Here is a 13340-nt window from a genome sequence, read left to right on the forward strand (position 1 = left end):
CCCCAGGGTCAACCTGGGCTTTCTCTGCTCCTCTCTGCATATACAGTGTCAATGCCAGCAGCTGTGGAATTGTTTGTACACAGATGCACGGGTGCTTGATGATAATTGCCTCGCAGCTGCACTCTGGGGCTGGAACTGGGTGTTGTTTTCCCCTCGGTGGCTCATATTGTGTGTGCGAAGCGCTAAGAGTTTGGAATGTGGGAAACAGTCATAATTAAAGTATTCTGTAACTCAATTAAGGACTCTCCCCCCCCCCCCCCTCCCCGAGCCCTCACTGCTATCCTACACCTATCCCCCTGCTCGAGGAAATCAGAGTCTGTGTGCGTGTGAGAGCCCGTGGCCTCTGCAGCCTCAGTCACCTGGCCCCCGGGGCCTCGAGTGTTTAACCAGTGTCTGGACTGGTTGCACGGAGAAAAGAGGGATCTGTTACGTGAAAATGTGAAGATAAGTGGGTATATGAGGTGGAGAAAAGACAGTGGAGTGGAATTAATGGGAAATTGCTGTTCCACGGTGGGCCGTGAACCGGGTTACCACTCAGAGGTGAGACACTCATTGCAGCCATGAGTCATTTTTCAAAGGCTGTTATGAACTCACGGTGCACAGAAGATGGATGGATGACAATTACACTGATAAAAACCTCACATACCCTTATTGGCAGGAATAGAGCATTTTAAAATCATTATAACATTATTTCTGACTGAACACATTTTGCCTGATAATATTTCCTTCATATTTTGAAATGTTATATTTCTGTAACAAAAGTTTATGGCCACAAAATGCATGCCTTTTTGTTTTAGTTCCACAAAACTGCTGCAGGCTGGTTGCAGGGCGACGTGTCTAAGTACTTTGAACAATGACGGGCAACAATCAAGGTGCTCAATTAACTGTATAATGATTAAGACATCAATTACCAAATTGATTGATGAGGCCAAATGATCCGATTCATTTTCTCCATCCAGTGTAAAAAATTAGGAGCAGCAGTATGAGAAAATTTGTTGATTAATGGTTTGGGTGTGCAGGAAGCCTTCTGCCATAATGATTTGTGCAATTTAATATGATAGAAAATTGCTGTAAATACATTAAAAAAAACATATTAATAAAAAGAAAATTGCAGCAATATGAAAATATAAGAAATATCTTTTGAAGAGGCAATACAGACAGTCTTGTAGTTAGTTGCTGTAAAAAAGAAATGTACTCATTTTACTTTATTTACTTATTTAATTTAGCTTTTTTCCCCTCAATGAATGCTTTTTATTGTATAAAAGAGGTTTGTGTATCAGATGAATGTATTTCTTTTCTCTGTTGCCATTGATGCCGATGATGTTCCTCTGCCCCTCCGACAATGGCCAAAACAATGTTTGAAGAGCGCCTTGAGACCAGCTTGGACTAAGGCTTTAGTTTTTATTCTGTTCATGTTGTCAATGTGTATAGGGATAATTGAAGCGATCCTTGACTATGGGATCTATTTATACAGAGCATAATTCCCTCTGTATTCAGGCATTATCATGGTGTCAGAACAAGCACAATGGCACAATAAGGTCAATATAATGAAACTCCAAAACAATATGGTGTCATTCTTATAATAAAAAGTGAGACACTCCCGGTTTGCTTGTTTTTCTAGTAGCAGTGTTTGGGCGCATTGCAAAATTATGATTATTATAATGTGATTAATATATTCTCAAATAACTTTCACAACTTAGCAACACTGTCACTTTTATACACATCATAATGTCTTAAAACTCTTTGGTCTTTTGACTTTGATAAGAGTTTCATGGTTTTGAAAATCATGCTGCTGTGGTTTGCTGTTATTCTTGAGGGTTTATCAAAGATTTTTTAAATATATTTTGTTTCATTTTTTCATAAAAGATGCTTAATTGATCTCTTGAAGCTCATATTTCAGAGCACTTGTTTTGTTCCAAAAAATATAAATCTTAGTATGATGATCACATATTATGATTAGTATCATTAGTCATGGAAGGTTTAATAGTGGAAGTTGTCATTTTATTGTTATAATACTATTATAATCACCATTTTATTACTAGCACTAAACAAGTATTAGAATGTTATTTTATTTGTGCCGCTATGACTTCATTTCTTTATTTTCAGTTTTCTTTTTAACTTGACAGGATTTTGGAGCCAAGATTTTCAGTTATCTCCTTTTTTTTCCCATTAGCAATTTGACAAATACCCCCTTTATAACAGCCCCATATCATTCTGCTTGACTTTTCCCTGCGTCTGAATTCAGTTATTGATTGCCTGTTCAGTTTCACTTGGAAAAGGTTGATAAAAGGAGGTTTTCACTTTCTCAATTCGATGTGACAGCTCCCTAACAAGAATAATGGAAAGCACCCATTCACAGGCAAATCAAGCTAATCCAGCGTGCCCCTCCGCTCTCAATGGAGAAGTCACAGTCCTTCCCGGCCCATTCCATCACAAGCCTCTCTCTTCAGAAACCTTCAAAGTTAGCCCAACTCCTCCAAGAGACAACATTGCTCTTTGTATGGCCCTCTCACTCACCATCAAATGGATAAATAGGTCGATAAATGTAGACAAAGTCAGAGAGGAAACAAAACTCAAGCATATAATCGGTTTGTTTTATGTGTAATCTGATTTCACTGATTCCGGCTTCAAATTCTGTTTGTTGGCAGCGGCTGTTAGGCAGATATTACCAGACCTGTTGTTGTCAAAACTTTAAATTGACAAAGCAGAATTTTGGACAAATAATAAATTAAAAAACAAAGGTAAGTAAAACTGATATATCTATGATTTTTATTTTAAACAATGCATGAACACGAACATTTTCAGCAGCACAGTTAGAGCAGCACGTGTGTGGTATTAGTAATGTTTCCCGACTTCTTCACAGGAATGACCAGTGGCTTTTTATACTAATCCCTTTTCTGGACAGAAATCAGGTGACAAACCAAAGTTGCATGTGCGTCAGTGAGTCAAAATGTGTAAGTTGCAATGCATGTAAAACAAGCATATATACACGTGTACTGTAAGCAAGCAGGTTGGACTGAATGAATGTCCTGTGTGCATGCATGCCTTTGTGTATGTGTGTATTGTAGGTAAAGAAGATATTTTAACTATCATGTATAGAGCATTCAGCAAGCTCATTAATATAGTCCTGTGATAACAGGCAAAGCATTCAAGATGATTGGTGAAAATAAAATAACTATACTCAGTGTGACTGTTTTTTTTGCAGTGCTTATATTCACATTTTAAAGAATACTATAACTTTTCTTTTTGTTTTGGAGCGAGAAACACAGAGGTCTCATTCACATTTGACTTTACAAGCCTGAACAATAACTTTGTATGACTCTGGTCAGACCATTAAAGTGCCACAGGTTCGCTCCCATTCTGCTCTTAGATGAGAGAAAAGGGAGATTAACATGATTTTGCTTTATCCACCACACACAAGCGTCAAAACCATAAAACACAACCTTAAGGCATCCCCGTCCTGCTCTGAATGTGCACTTGTTACCGCTCTCAATTCAGCTTTCAGCCCCCTCTAAAGAGACAAGGCCCAATCACAATATTGTCAAGGCTCTGTTGGTTTTCTGGTTCAAATCCTTGTTCACGCTGTTTGCTGAGTACTCATCTGCTGTGACAGCCTTCAGACAAACAGCTAGTGCTGAAAGAGGTCTCCCACAACCAGATCTTTCCTGCTGAAACGCTCCTTTCTCTCTCCATCAAGTGGAACCCAGGCTATTGAGTTGGCCCCTGGGATCCCTCCATTGAGGTGGGCTATGGGCCAGTGCTTCGCCCCTCCTTGGCCTGGGCCACCCTCATTCTCCCAGGACACCTGTACCCCCAAAAAACCCCATCGTGGGAACCTTCTCGCTGCCTCTGCCACCTGAGCTGCTCACTGTGCCAGCTGGGAACATCACGGCAACAACATCAGGAGTCAAAGCACACGAGACCAAAGATCGTCACAGCGTGCCGGCTTGATTGAGCTCTTAGAACTTTTTTACTGGCAAACTGTTGTGCTTTTTGGAGATCAGGGAGATTAAGGAATCTCCACAGAACTAATGAATCAAACTTGTGTCAGCTTGTGATCTATAGCAACCATTTGAGATTTGCATATGTGAAAAAATATACTCACAAAAACACATTTCCAGCCTCAGATCACTGCTCTCCCTTCTCACACACAACCTCCCTCATGCACCCCTACCCTCTAAATCTCCATGGCACACTGCAAAAAAATGGCATCAATTAATCAACATTCATGAACCGTTTACTTGAGCTCTCCTTTGTGTGTCGCAGGGCCTAATCCAGACAGAGACCAGGCTGTTCTGCAGCAGTGCAGACTGCGTCACTCCACCCTTTGTGGGAGAAACCCATCAACTGGTGTTTCAGGGAAATGTCTCCCCCCACTGAGAGACTAACCTTCCCCCTCTCTCACTCTCTTCCTCTTGTGCCCCCTCAGTACTCAGGGCAGGAAGCTCTATCTCTTAGAGGAGGCCATCCATCCATCTTGCCTCTTCCAATCCAATTCACAGCCGCTCCACATGTATGAAGACATCTGTCCATATTTGATCAGATATCCCATTTTGCTGCAAATGATCCCACCCTCCATCCCCACCCATGAAGGAGGCAGCTATTTCAATGTGCTGATACTTTCCTGCATAATAACCTGCCAATTCTTTGCCTTGCAGAAGAAGCAAGTTTAATTGGGCTGTGCATTTAGAGCTCTTCTACAATTACACAATTACAGCGGAGATGCATTTCTGCACATTGCGATGTTTGCCCCAATTTACTGCACTTTTCATACAGTTTAGCCCTGGTTCCCTTTTCAGAGGATGCAAATTTGGCTCATTCGGCTTTAAATGAAGCATAATTGCTCATATTGAAATCTACACCTTTCTACAAGAGGTTCCTGCCAGTTAGTTCTCATTAAACCTAAGGAGAACAGAAAAATTCCCAATTCCGTTTCAGCACACAAGCCATCTGTATCATCTTGTGTTAAAAGCAAGGAAATAGAAGACAAAATGGATGCCGAGTGCATGGATGGAAAACTCAAAAATCAGTTTGTTCAAGTTAGTCAGCGCAGAACAACCGTTGCCTCCATCCGAATCCTGTTTTCTAAATTTATCCCATGTAGCGTGAATACGTGATGATTGATTGATATTGGATATTTAGTACAAATGTTTTAGTGCCAAAAAACTAAACAAAAGAAAGCAAAAAATAAATAAAAGAGATAAAAGAAACTAAGAGAAATGGCTGACTGAAATGAAAGCTATGTTCATTGTTTTCAAATACAGACTGTTTGCTATGTGCAACCTGAAAAGCATTCAATTAAGCACAGCCTAATTAGTTCGAAGGGCATGTGCGGCTGGCCTCTCTTCATTCAAAAAAGTGAATGGTGTGTCAACCCCGACATGTGATCACCATCAAAGTGTTTCCCACTCTTTCCTCTTCTTTTATATCAATGTCTGGAAAGTTATAGGGAAAAAAGTCTTCTTCTAAAAGGCCCTCCGAGTCTGAAGTGGTGGCCTGAGCCCACTCCAAACAATGCCGTACAAGACACTGTTTAAATTCATATCCGCTCTTCCTTTCTTACGGGGGACAACACAACAAACCACTGACCCACTGATACACAATTAGAAGTGATGCGGCAGTTAAGGCTACAAGCAACTCCGTTTAACAGTCTGTCTTTGACCCTCCGCCATTGAATAAATATAATGCCCCCAATGAGAGTAAGACACTGAGGTAGAGTGAAAAGGGAGCTGGGGAAGATTTTAAGCCACAGATAAGTAGTTAAAGACCTTTATTGAGTATAACACCATTATCCCTGCTGAATAAAAATAGGATTTAGTGTTTTTTCCACTTAATTTAAATCAAAAGAATCCCCACCTTACATATTGCACTGATAATGTAATGGAGAGAGACCCACAAAAAAGGCATTGTGGCTCTGACATCTCCTATAGTGGGACTGTGTTGTCCTGTTAGCAAAAGGGAGAGAAAGGTTTTTCTTCCCCTGCATTGCTATCTGCTAACACATTCTAATTGATGCTGCTGCATTCCTCCACTGGATGCATTCAGTGAATAACGAGCCTCGGACTGAATACCCATGAATTGGTCCCCACCAAGCAAAGCAGTAAAGCCTTTGGCCCCCCATCCCTTGGCCTCCCCGCACCGCCACCATCGCAACCACGACCAAGCACCACCTCCCCTTCCAAACCTTCCCCAAAGCTCTACTCTAGCTTTACTGCCCATTAAAGCACAACCATTGTGCAGAGATTCAGTCCACAAAAGCTGTCAATCTCTCCGGGTCCTCCAAAGCTTGGACTCACACAGACTGGAGTGACAGACCTCCCCCTTCACCCCCGAACCCACCCCTGTTCTCCCCAAAATCCTCTCCCTGAAAACTTCTCAGCTAACTATCCCCCACCACCCTCTCTCTCTCTCTCTCTCCCTCTCTCTCCCTTGCTCTCTCTCCCTCTCTCCAGCCCCAGCGCACAAAGCATCAATCTGTCTTCAGCCCCAGCACCCTTGGCCCTTTGTCCCATCTGCAGGTGCCTCTGAAAGCACCCACGGTCGCCCCAGCCTCTGCACACGCCACGCCTAGTCCAGGAACAGGAACTGCTGACAAAGGCCCAGTGTGGGAATGAGGGATGCGTGGAGGGAGGGAAGGGGGTATTGAAGGGGGGCTGCTCTAAGACAGATGGCTGGGGAAGTCTCCCAACTCCTCCACAGGCGCTGTCAGTTTGAATTCGGAACTACGAAGGAGACACACGGGGCAGAACCAGTGAGAAGTGCCCACGGAAATTCAGTAGCCAATGTGTACTTCATTCAGAACCAGCAGTTCTATCTGGATGTCAGATACAGTTGACTGATTTGATTCATATATTGACGATGATTATATCAACTGTAGAGATTCACAAAGATTCAAAGTGATAAGACAAGTGCCTGCATGTTATTACCCAATAAATGTTGACTGTTTCTGAGATACATCAGTAATAAAATGCCTGCAATGAGGAGAAAAGAAAGAAAATAATCACTAACTAACAAATAAAATATATTCTCACCCCCCTTTGTGCTTATTATCCATTGAGCTTTACTGTCACTTTAAGATAAAATTAGACATTCCATGGAAAAGCTTCAAGGTACTGATTCATGCTGACTTTACTCAAATACACCAGAACATACTGTACATCTATATACTTAGCTTGATCTTCATTTGCCCTTCTGTAACATGGACATGTGGGCTCTTGTTGCAAACTGCATCACCAAGTAATTTGAATACTAAAATCTTACCAAACACAACCTGCAACTCTACATGGGTACGTGGATTTTGTGTAGATGAGTAACATCCTTTAGTTTTAGTCATAAACAGCAGTTCTTATTGTTAAATCCACACAAAAATAACCAGTAGTAGAAGTTTTCCGACTGCAATAAACTTGATATATGTTTAACATGAGAGAAACAGCCTCAGTGCAACAAGTTTGTGACATCCATTGATGCTACTGGGCTGCCACCATGTGGAGCCGAATTGAATAACAGGAACCAGTTGCTGCTGTTGGCGAATGTCTGCATCGCTGATATGAATAAAGATGAAGATGAAAGTGGGAGGCAAAGTAGTGGAAAAATGAACCTGTTTTCTGTTTTAGATTAATGAAAATAACAAATCATTAAAATATGTTTTATTCATCGAACAAAGAAAGTTGGTGTATCTATCTATCTATCTCTCTCTCTCTCCCCCTCTCTCTTGCTATATATATATATATATATATATATATATGTCTATCTATCTATCTATCTAACTATCTATCTATCTATCTATCTATCTATATCTATATATAAATATATATATCTATATATGTATATATAGATATATATATATATATATATATATGTCTATCTGTCGGTCTGTCTACACAAAAGCTATCTCAATGACCTTTCTGTAAAACATCAGAGATGCTCAAAACTCAAACACTACTTCTTTTAGCCACATGGTGGAGGTAGAGTCCAACCTACAACTGTCGGTTTATTGGGTTAGGGTTTAGACCAACCCATCCATCTATCCATCTATCTATCTATCTATCTATCTATCTATCTATCTATCTATCTATCTATCTATCAATTCAATTCAATTCAATTCAATTCAATTCAGAGCAGCTTTATTGGTATGGGCAGCAGAAGTTTAAATTTCCAAAGCACGTGTGAAGAAAACAAATAAAATTAAAATAACAATGTAGATACAACAGTAGTGAACTAGTTGTTTACATATGGATCTATATATGTACACAGATGGGTGATGAATTAAGATAAAACATATATAAGTGTGAGTAATACCCATATAACTTAGTGTATATTAACACTAAGTGTTAAGTAAAAATACACAAGAATTAGTCAGTGCTTTGACCTTTCTGTAAATCATCAGAAAGGCTGAAACGTCTTCTTTTAGCCGCAAGGTGGCGATAGAGTCCAACCTACAGCCTAATGTTAATGGAGTGACGTAACAAAGATCCTGCATTCTCTGGTGACCTTTGTTGTAATAAATATATAGATATATTCATCCCTTAGATTTAAATAAAGGGTCGAGTGACATGCTTTACTGACATGCAATGTTTACATGTTGATAATACTGTGACTGGTCATGGGTCATTTGGCGTGAATATGATTAGATACAAGGCAGTATAATCACTCACTGCTAGGTCAGTGTTGTTGTTGTCAAAGATGAAACTCAATGCAATTGTAGAAAACTTTAAGTTGTCCTTGGTTGTACCCATTCTCTGGTTGAACCCGTTCTCTGCATTACAGCAAGGAAGTAAAGTGTTACTTCCTCATTTCATGTTACTGAGAAATACAATTTCATACAACCTGAAACCACACTGCAACCACAATGGACCTGCAAATCCACTGATATGGCGAGCTCTTAACTTTAACAAGGTAACAGGGTTTTACAGGTTTCGGGTCAAAGAATTCAAATATTTACCTTTGAAACAATTGGTACAAATTGCTCCCATCAATTGAGACATATAAGACCTGTTTTTTTTTATCTCCCCTTCTGTCATATTAATTAAATACAATGGAAAAATCCTAATTAATAACCTTTTGGGACAACTGTACTGAGTGGAGACTCGATTATGACCCGCTAATGGTCAATTTTGTCACAGAAAAAGTTCGGTAAAGATGTGATCATGTGCTCTTTTTGTCGGGTTTACCAGAAATGGTTTCCACTGGACATAAAACAAAAACATCCTGGACTTTGTGATTATCCAGTGTCAGTTCTTTTATGGTACAGAACATTGATTCACACACAGACATGGCATCTAGTGACCTCAACTCACTGAGCTGTTGTCCTTACATGAATAATATCTGAATGTGTTTGTTTTCTCTCTCCTGCAACCTCAATACAATTCCTCTCGTACTCCACTCGTTTGTTTTTTTAAATGACCACATCTAATTTACAGCAAGGAAGTCAATGAGGACAAAATTCAAACCTGGTGCCACATGCAAATAGCTGCTCAGGTGATTCATGCAGTGAGACACAAAAATACAAATTAGCTTACATAAACCATAAGAGAATCAGATATCCTTTTTGACCTTGATGTCCCCATAAATCACAGGATGTAGATTAAGCGTTGTTTTATTTTCTCTCATTGCGTGTTTTGTGTTTATGGGCCTACTACCTTTGCCTGTATCAAGTGACCAATGCGACCATTCCTATAGTAGTAAATGGCTTCGGCATTTTATTTAGCATCTTTATCTTTTATAATACGTTTATCTCAGTATAACATTTGAAATGATTAATCTCAGTTGTAAGGGACATGTTCCTGTTCTTTGTTCCACAGGATTTCACTTTATTCTGCATTTTTATGTTTCCCACAATAGCCCAAACTTTACTACATCTGCACATTAAACCTGATGACACCATCAGTTCAGTTATTCAAAATCATTACTCAAATTCCCAAACAGCAGAGGTATACACCCTGCTTACATAAAGCTAGAGATAAGAAGTACCAAAACCACAATTCTTTATTTCTTCAGTGAGTCGGAAGCTATAGTCCAATCCCTTCAACCTGTCAAGGATTATTGATGAAACAGAAAGATCATATTACAATATTATTTTTGGTGTGTTAACATTCCTACATAGTTACATTTGGACTGGCATGTCTCAAAACTCCAGTATCCACTTCATGTCTGTATATGTGCAGGAGGCTTTTAAAAAACACGAGTATTAGTCTTATAGGATCCTATAGGCTTCAGTGTTGTGTATAGTAAGTTTATTGTGTACTGACTTAATAGTTTGTAAAGAAAACAGCTGCATCTTATGGCTGTGCTGATATATTTGTATAATATCCAGCTCAAGCTTATTATCCATCGCTCTTTTATAGAAAATCCCCTCTGCATCTTCTACCCAGAGAAGAAATGTACATGAGGCTTGTATTCAATGCTCAATAATCCTCTAAGTGCAGTCACAAACCTCCTCCCCTGCCGTGCTCCTCTCTCTTATGGCTCATGCAAGGGGGAAAAAAATGGGAAAGATTGTAGTTCGCAGTCTAAACCACATTACCCACAATGCAGCGCGAGCGCGAGTCGCCGCACCTTCGCCGGGTGGAGCCTGCGAACGTGGGAACGTCTGTGGGTCGCTGCTGGTCGCGGGAGTGGAAACTGTTTGACAGGGGAGGTGAGGGTGCGGGGACCTGTGTACAAGAGGACCCGAAATAACAGAAGCAAGTCGTTGGCGTGTGTCGCTGCGCAGGTTCCGGGGGCGAGCGGCGGGAGGCGGACTCGAGACAGACCGACAGATGAGTCGTACGAGTCCCAGCAACAGGGCGCAGAGCGACATGTCAGGGACCGTTCCAGGAGCGAGCGGAGGGAAGCGCGACTAGTCCGCCGCAACGCGGACAAAAAAAAAAAAAATCAGGGTGGGTGGGGGGGATGCGAATGGTGCGAAGGGGGCGAAATCAAACGAGATGGGGACGATGTAGCGCCGCTGCGGCATTCCACGTAGCTAGAACTAACGTTAGAGTAGAGGACAGATAGCCGAGGAGCTAGCGGCTCAACTAAGCTACATGTGAAGAAGTTACTCCCCCGCCAGAAGCTGAAGCAGAGCCCGCGGGCGTCGGAGCAGTTCACCCGCGTTGCGACACGACGGGAGATCAACAAGAAGATGCTACGGAGAAGACTGAACCGTCTGGTATGTGTGACACACACACACACACACGCGCGCGCGCACACAAGCACGCACGTGCGCGCGCACACACACACTCAGTTAGCTAATGACAGCCAGCTTGTCTTGCTAACGTTTTTTTTTAATATGTCGTGGCTCTGCGTGTTTAACAATGGAGGCTGGCATTTCCAGTAATTCCCCGCGGTCGTAGATTCTTGAGAAACTCAAACCAGGGCCGCATGCAACTAACTGTTGTTACTTCACACTGCCCGACCGCACGGAACAGCTGTTGTCTCCCTTCGGGGCTCTGGTCGTTCGAGCTGACTGCTAACTACACCACCCAGGAAGTCACGAGCCGGTCATTAAACTACCTACACCCTCACGGGGGGTTGTAGTGTCTCAGGCCTGCTGTTCATCTTCTTTAACAAGCCATCAGGTGGACGGTGAACGCACCAGGCCACCTGTAAACTAATGAATTCATAGACGTGCCTGTCTCCAGAGACGTCGGGTACTTCTCTCCTGGTTCCCAAATGTTTCTTAAAGTCGACGTTTGTGGATTTGTTTCAGATTGTAATGTCTCTCAGTGTTTCAGGGTGTTGGCTTGTCACTGCCTTCACCCTGGGCTTTCAGACCCTTTTTAAATAATACACTACGCTATTAATCAATTCATGTAAAAGGAAATAAGTTGTAAACCACGTTATGGTGCATAAGAGCAGTTTCTACTTTAACTTCCTCCCCCCCCAGTGTTCCTGTGCATTCAGCCACTGGGTCAGTTCAGTACAATAAGTTGGTCCTTTTCCAACACAAACTGCTTTGACATCGAGTTTCACGACTGCTCAGTTTAATGCTTGCCCCCCTTTAAGTTCATCCATTGGTTTTTATTGCCCTTTATTGATCATTCATGAGTGAGCTGGTTGAAAATGGGGCCACTATCTGCAAGGCCGGGTTTTGTAAATGGTGAACTGCCTTTACTGGCTTTTTTTATCGCCCTCTTACGCATCAGTAATCTGTTGTCACCAGTGGGTTGAATCCCTCACAGGCTATCTGAGAAGTATAGATACTGACAGTCAATAAGGAGAAGCAATATAATAATTATAGTGCCTGACCCTCCTCCTGGTCTCTCGAGTGTTGCCAGGTCAGCTGATTTTTCTGCTTGTGGCGAGGATTGCTGCTGTAATTTCTCCTCGGTGTGAGCTGTAAATAATATTTTTTGCAGAGCAGCCAGCCACGCTGTCATTGATGCACACAGTGCCGTTATCTCTCGCTCTGCCTCTTTGCCTCCTGACTCGCACTGCCCTCCCCTTGCCCATGGGTGGTACATGTGCATCATTAAGAGGGGGAAAGACAAGAGACTGGAAGAGAGTGACTGCCACATACCAGGCACAAAGGAGGCTTCCTGCATCTCACTTGACTCTCCCACTACGGTGCTCTGTGCCACTAAACCCAAAGTGTGTCTCTGGGAAATCATTAAAGATGGTTGTGGGAGCGAGTGGGGCAGGGCTTTTCTTTTTAAAGGGGGGGATTCTCCAGAGGTTGTAATGCTCTGACAGGAATGCGAAATCACACAGTTGCCTTTGATCTTCGTTCAAGCACTTAAAGGCAGCACTGTGATCTGTGAGAGGTGGAGCCTGGTGAAAATGTGATAGTATTCATTGCGGGAGCCCTGCCTTGACTGCGAGGAGAAAGGTACCAGCACATGAAAAACACCTTTTGCCCAGTCAGCCTGTAAGCATGGTAAGCAACCAGGGCCTCATCCTCCTCACTAGCTAGGTTGAAAACACACACGAGGGTTCCGCTTCAGCAAATCCTTCTTGTGATCAGCAGTGAAGTACAATCATGCGCCGCTAAAGTGATCTCACACTGACAGAGAATTGCATTGTTTTGGGATTATATGATAATAGAGTGTAGCCCCTAAAATGGTAAAAAGGTGAAACAATCTTTACCCTTTGTCAGGTAAAGATGTCCAACACTGTGAGGATTTGCTGCCTTTCTGTCCGTTGTGGTAGTAAACTGATTGGAATTTATTTTTTGACAGTTTATTTAGCAAATTGATTTAGTGGAGAAAATAATTGGCATATTAATGGGTCTTGAAAATAGTTGTTAGTTGCTGGCAGCCTTAGAAAAATAAGTCAAATGTTAAGTTGCAATTCACATTTCCTGTGTGAAAGTGTAACATGTCAGGGTTGTTGTTTTTTTCTACAGGCTTTTGCGTCTGTTT

The 13340-nt window shown here is 41.8% G+C and overlaps 1 protein-coding gene across 10 annotated transcripts in view; it reads left to right on the plus strand.

The window, feature by feature from the left end:
* The first annotated feature begins 10538 nt into the window (after window positions 1-10538).
* The window catches only part of atp11c (ATPase phospholipid transporting 11C), a 38579-nt gene continuing 35777 nt past the window's right edge, over window positions 10539-13340 (plus strand). For 7 of the 10 annotated variants that reach the window (XR_007031448.1, XM_035649676.2, XM_035649672.2 and 4 more), the window contains exon 1: window positions 10540-11149. Coding sequence is in view for 9 of the 10 variants with exons in the window: in XM_035649676.2 (XP_035505569.2) it covers window positions 11123-11149 (27 nt within the window). In the remaining variant the exon portion in view is untranslated. Of the gene's footprint in view, window positions 11150-12755; window positions 12857-13340 lie in introns of those variants that run through there. The other 3 variants (XM_035649675.2, XM_035649680.2, XM_047334402.1) reach the window with 3 other exon arrangements.

Source organism: Scophthalmus maximus, chromosome 9 (genome assembly GCF_022379125.1).
Source record: "Scophthalmus maximus strain ysfricsl-2021 chromosome 9, ASM2237912v1, whole genome shotgun sequence".
Lineage (NCBI taxonomy): Eukaryota > Metazoa > Chordata > Actinopteri > Pleuronectiformes > Scophthalmidae > Scophthalmus > Scophthalmus maximus.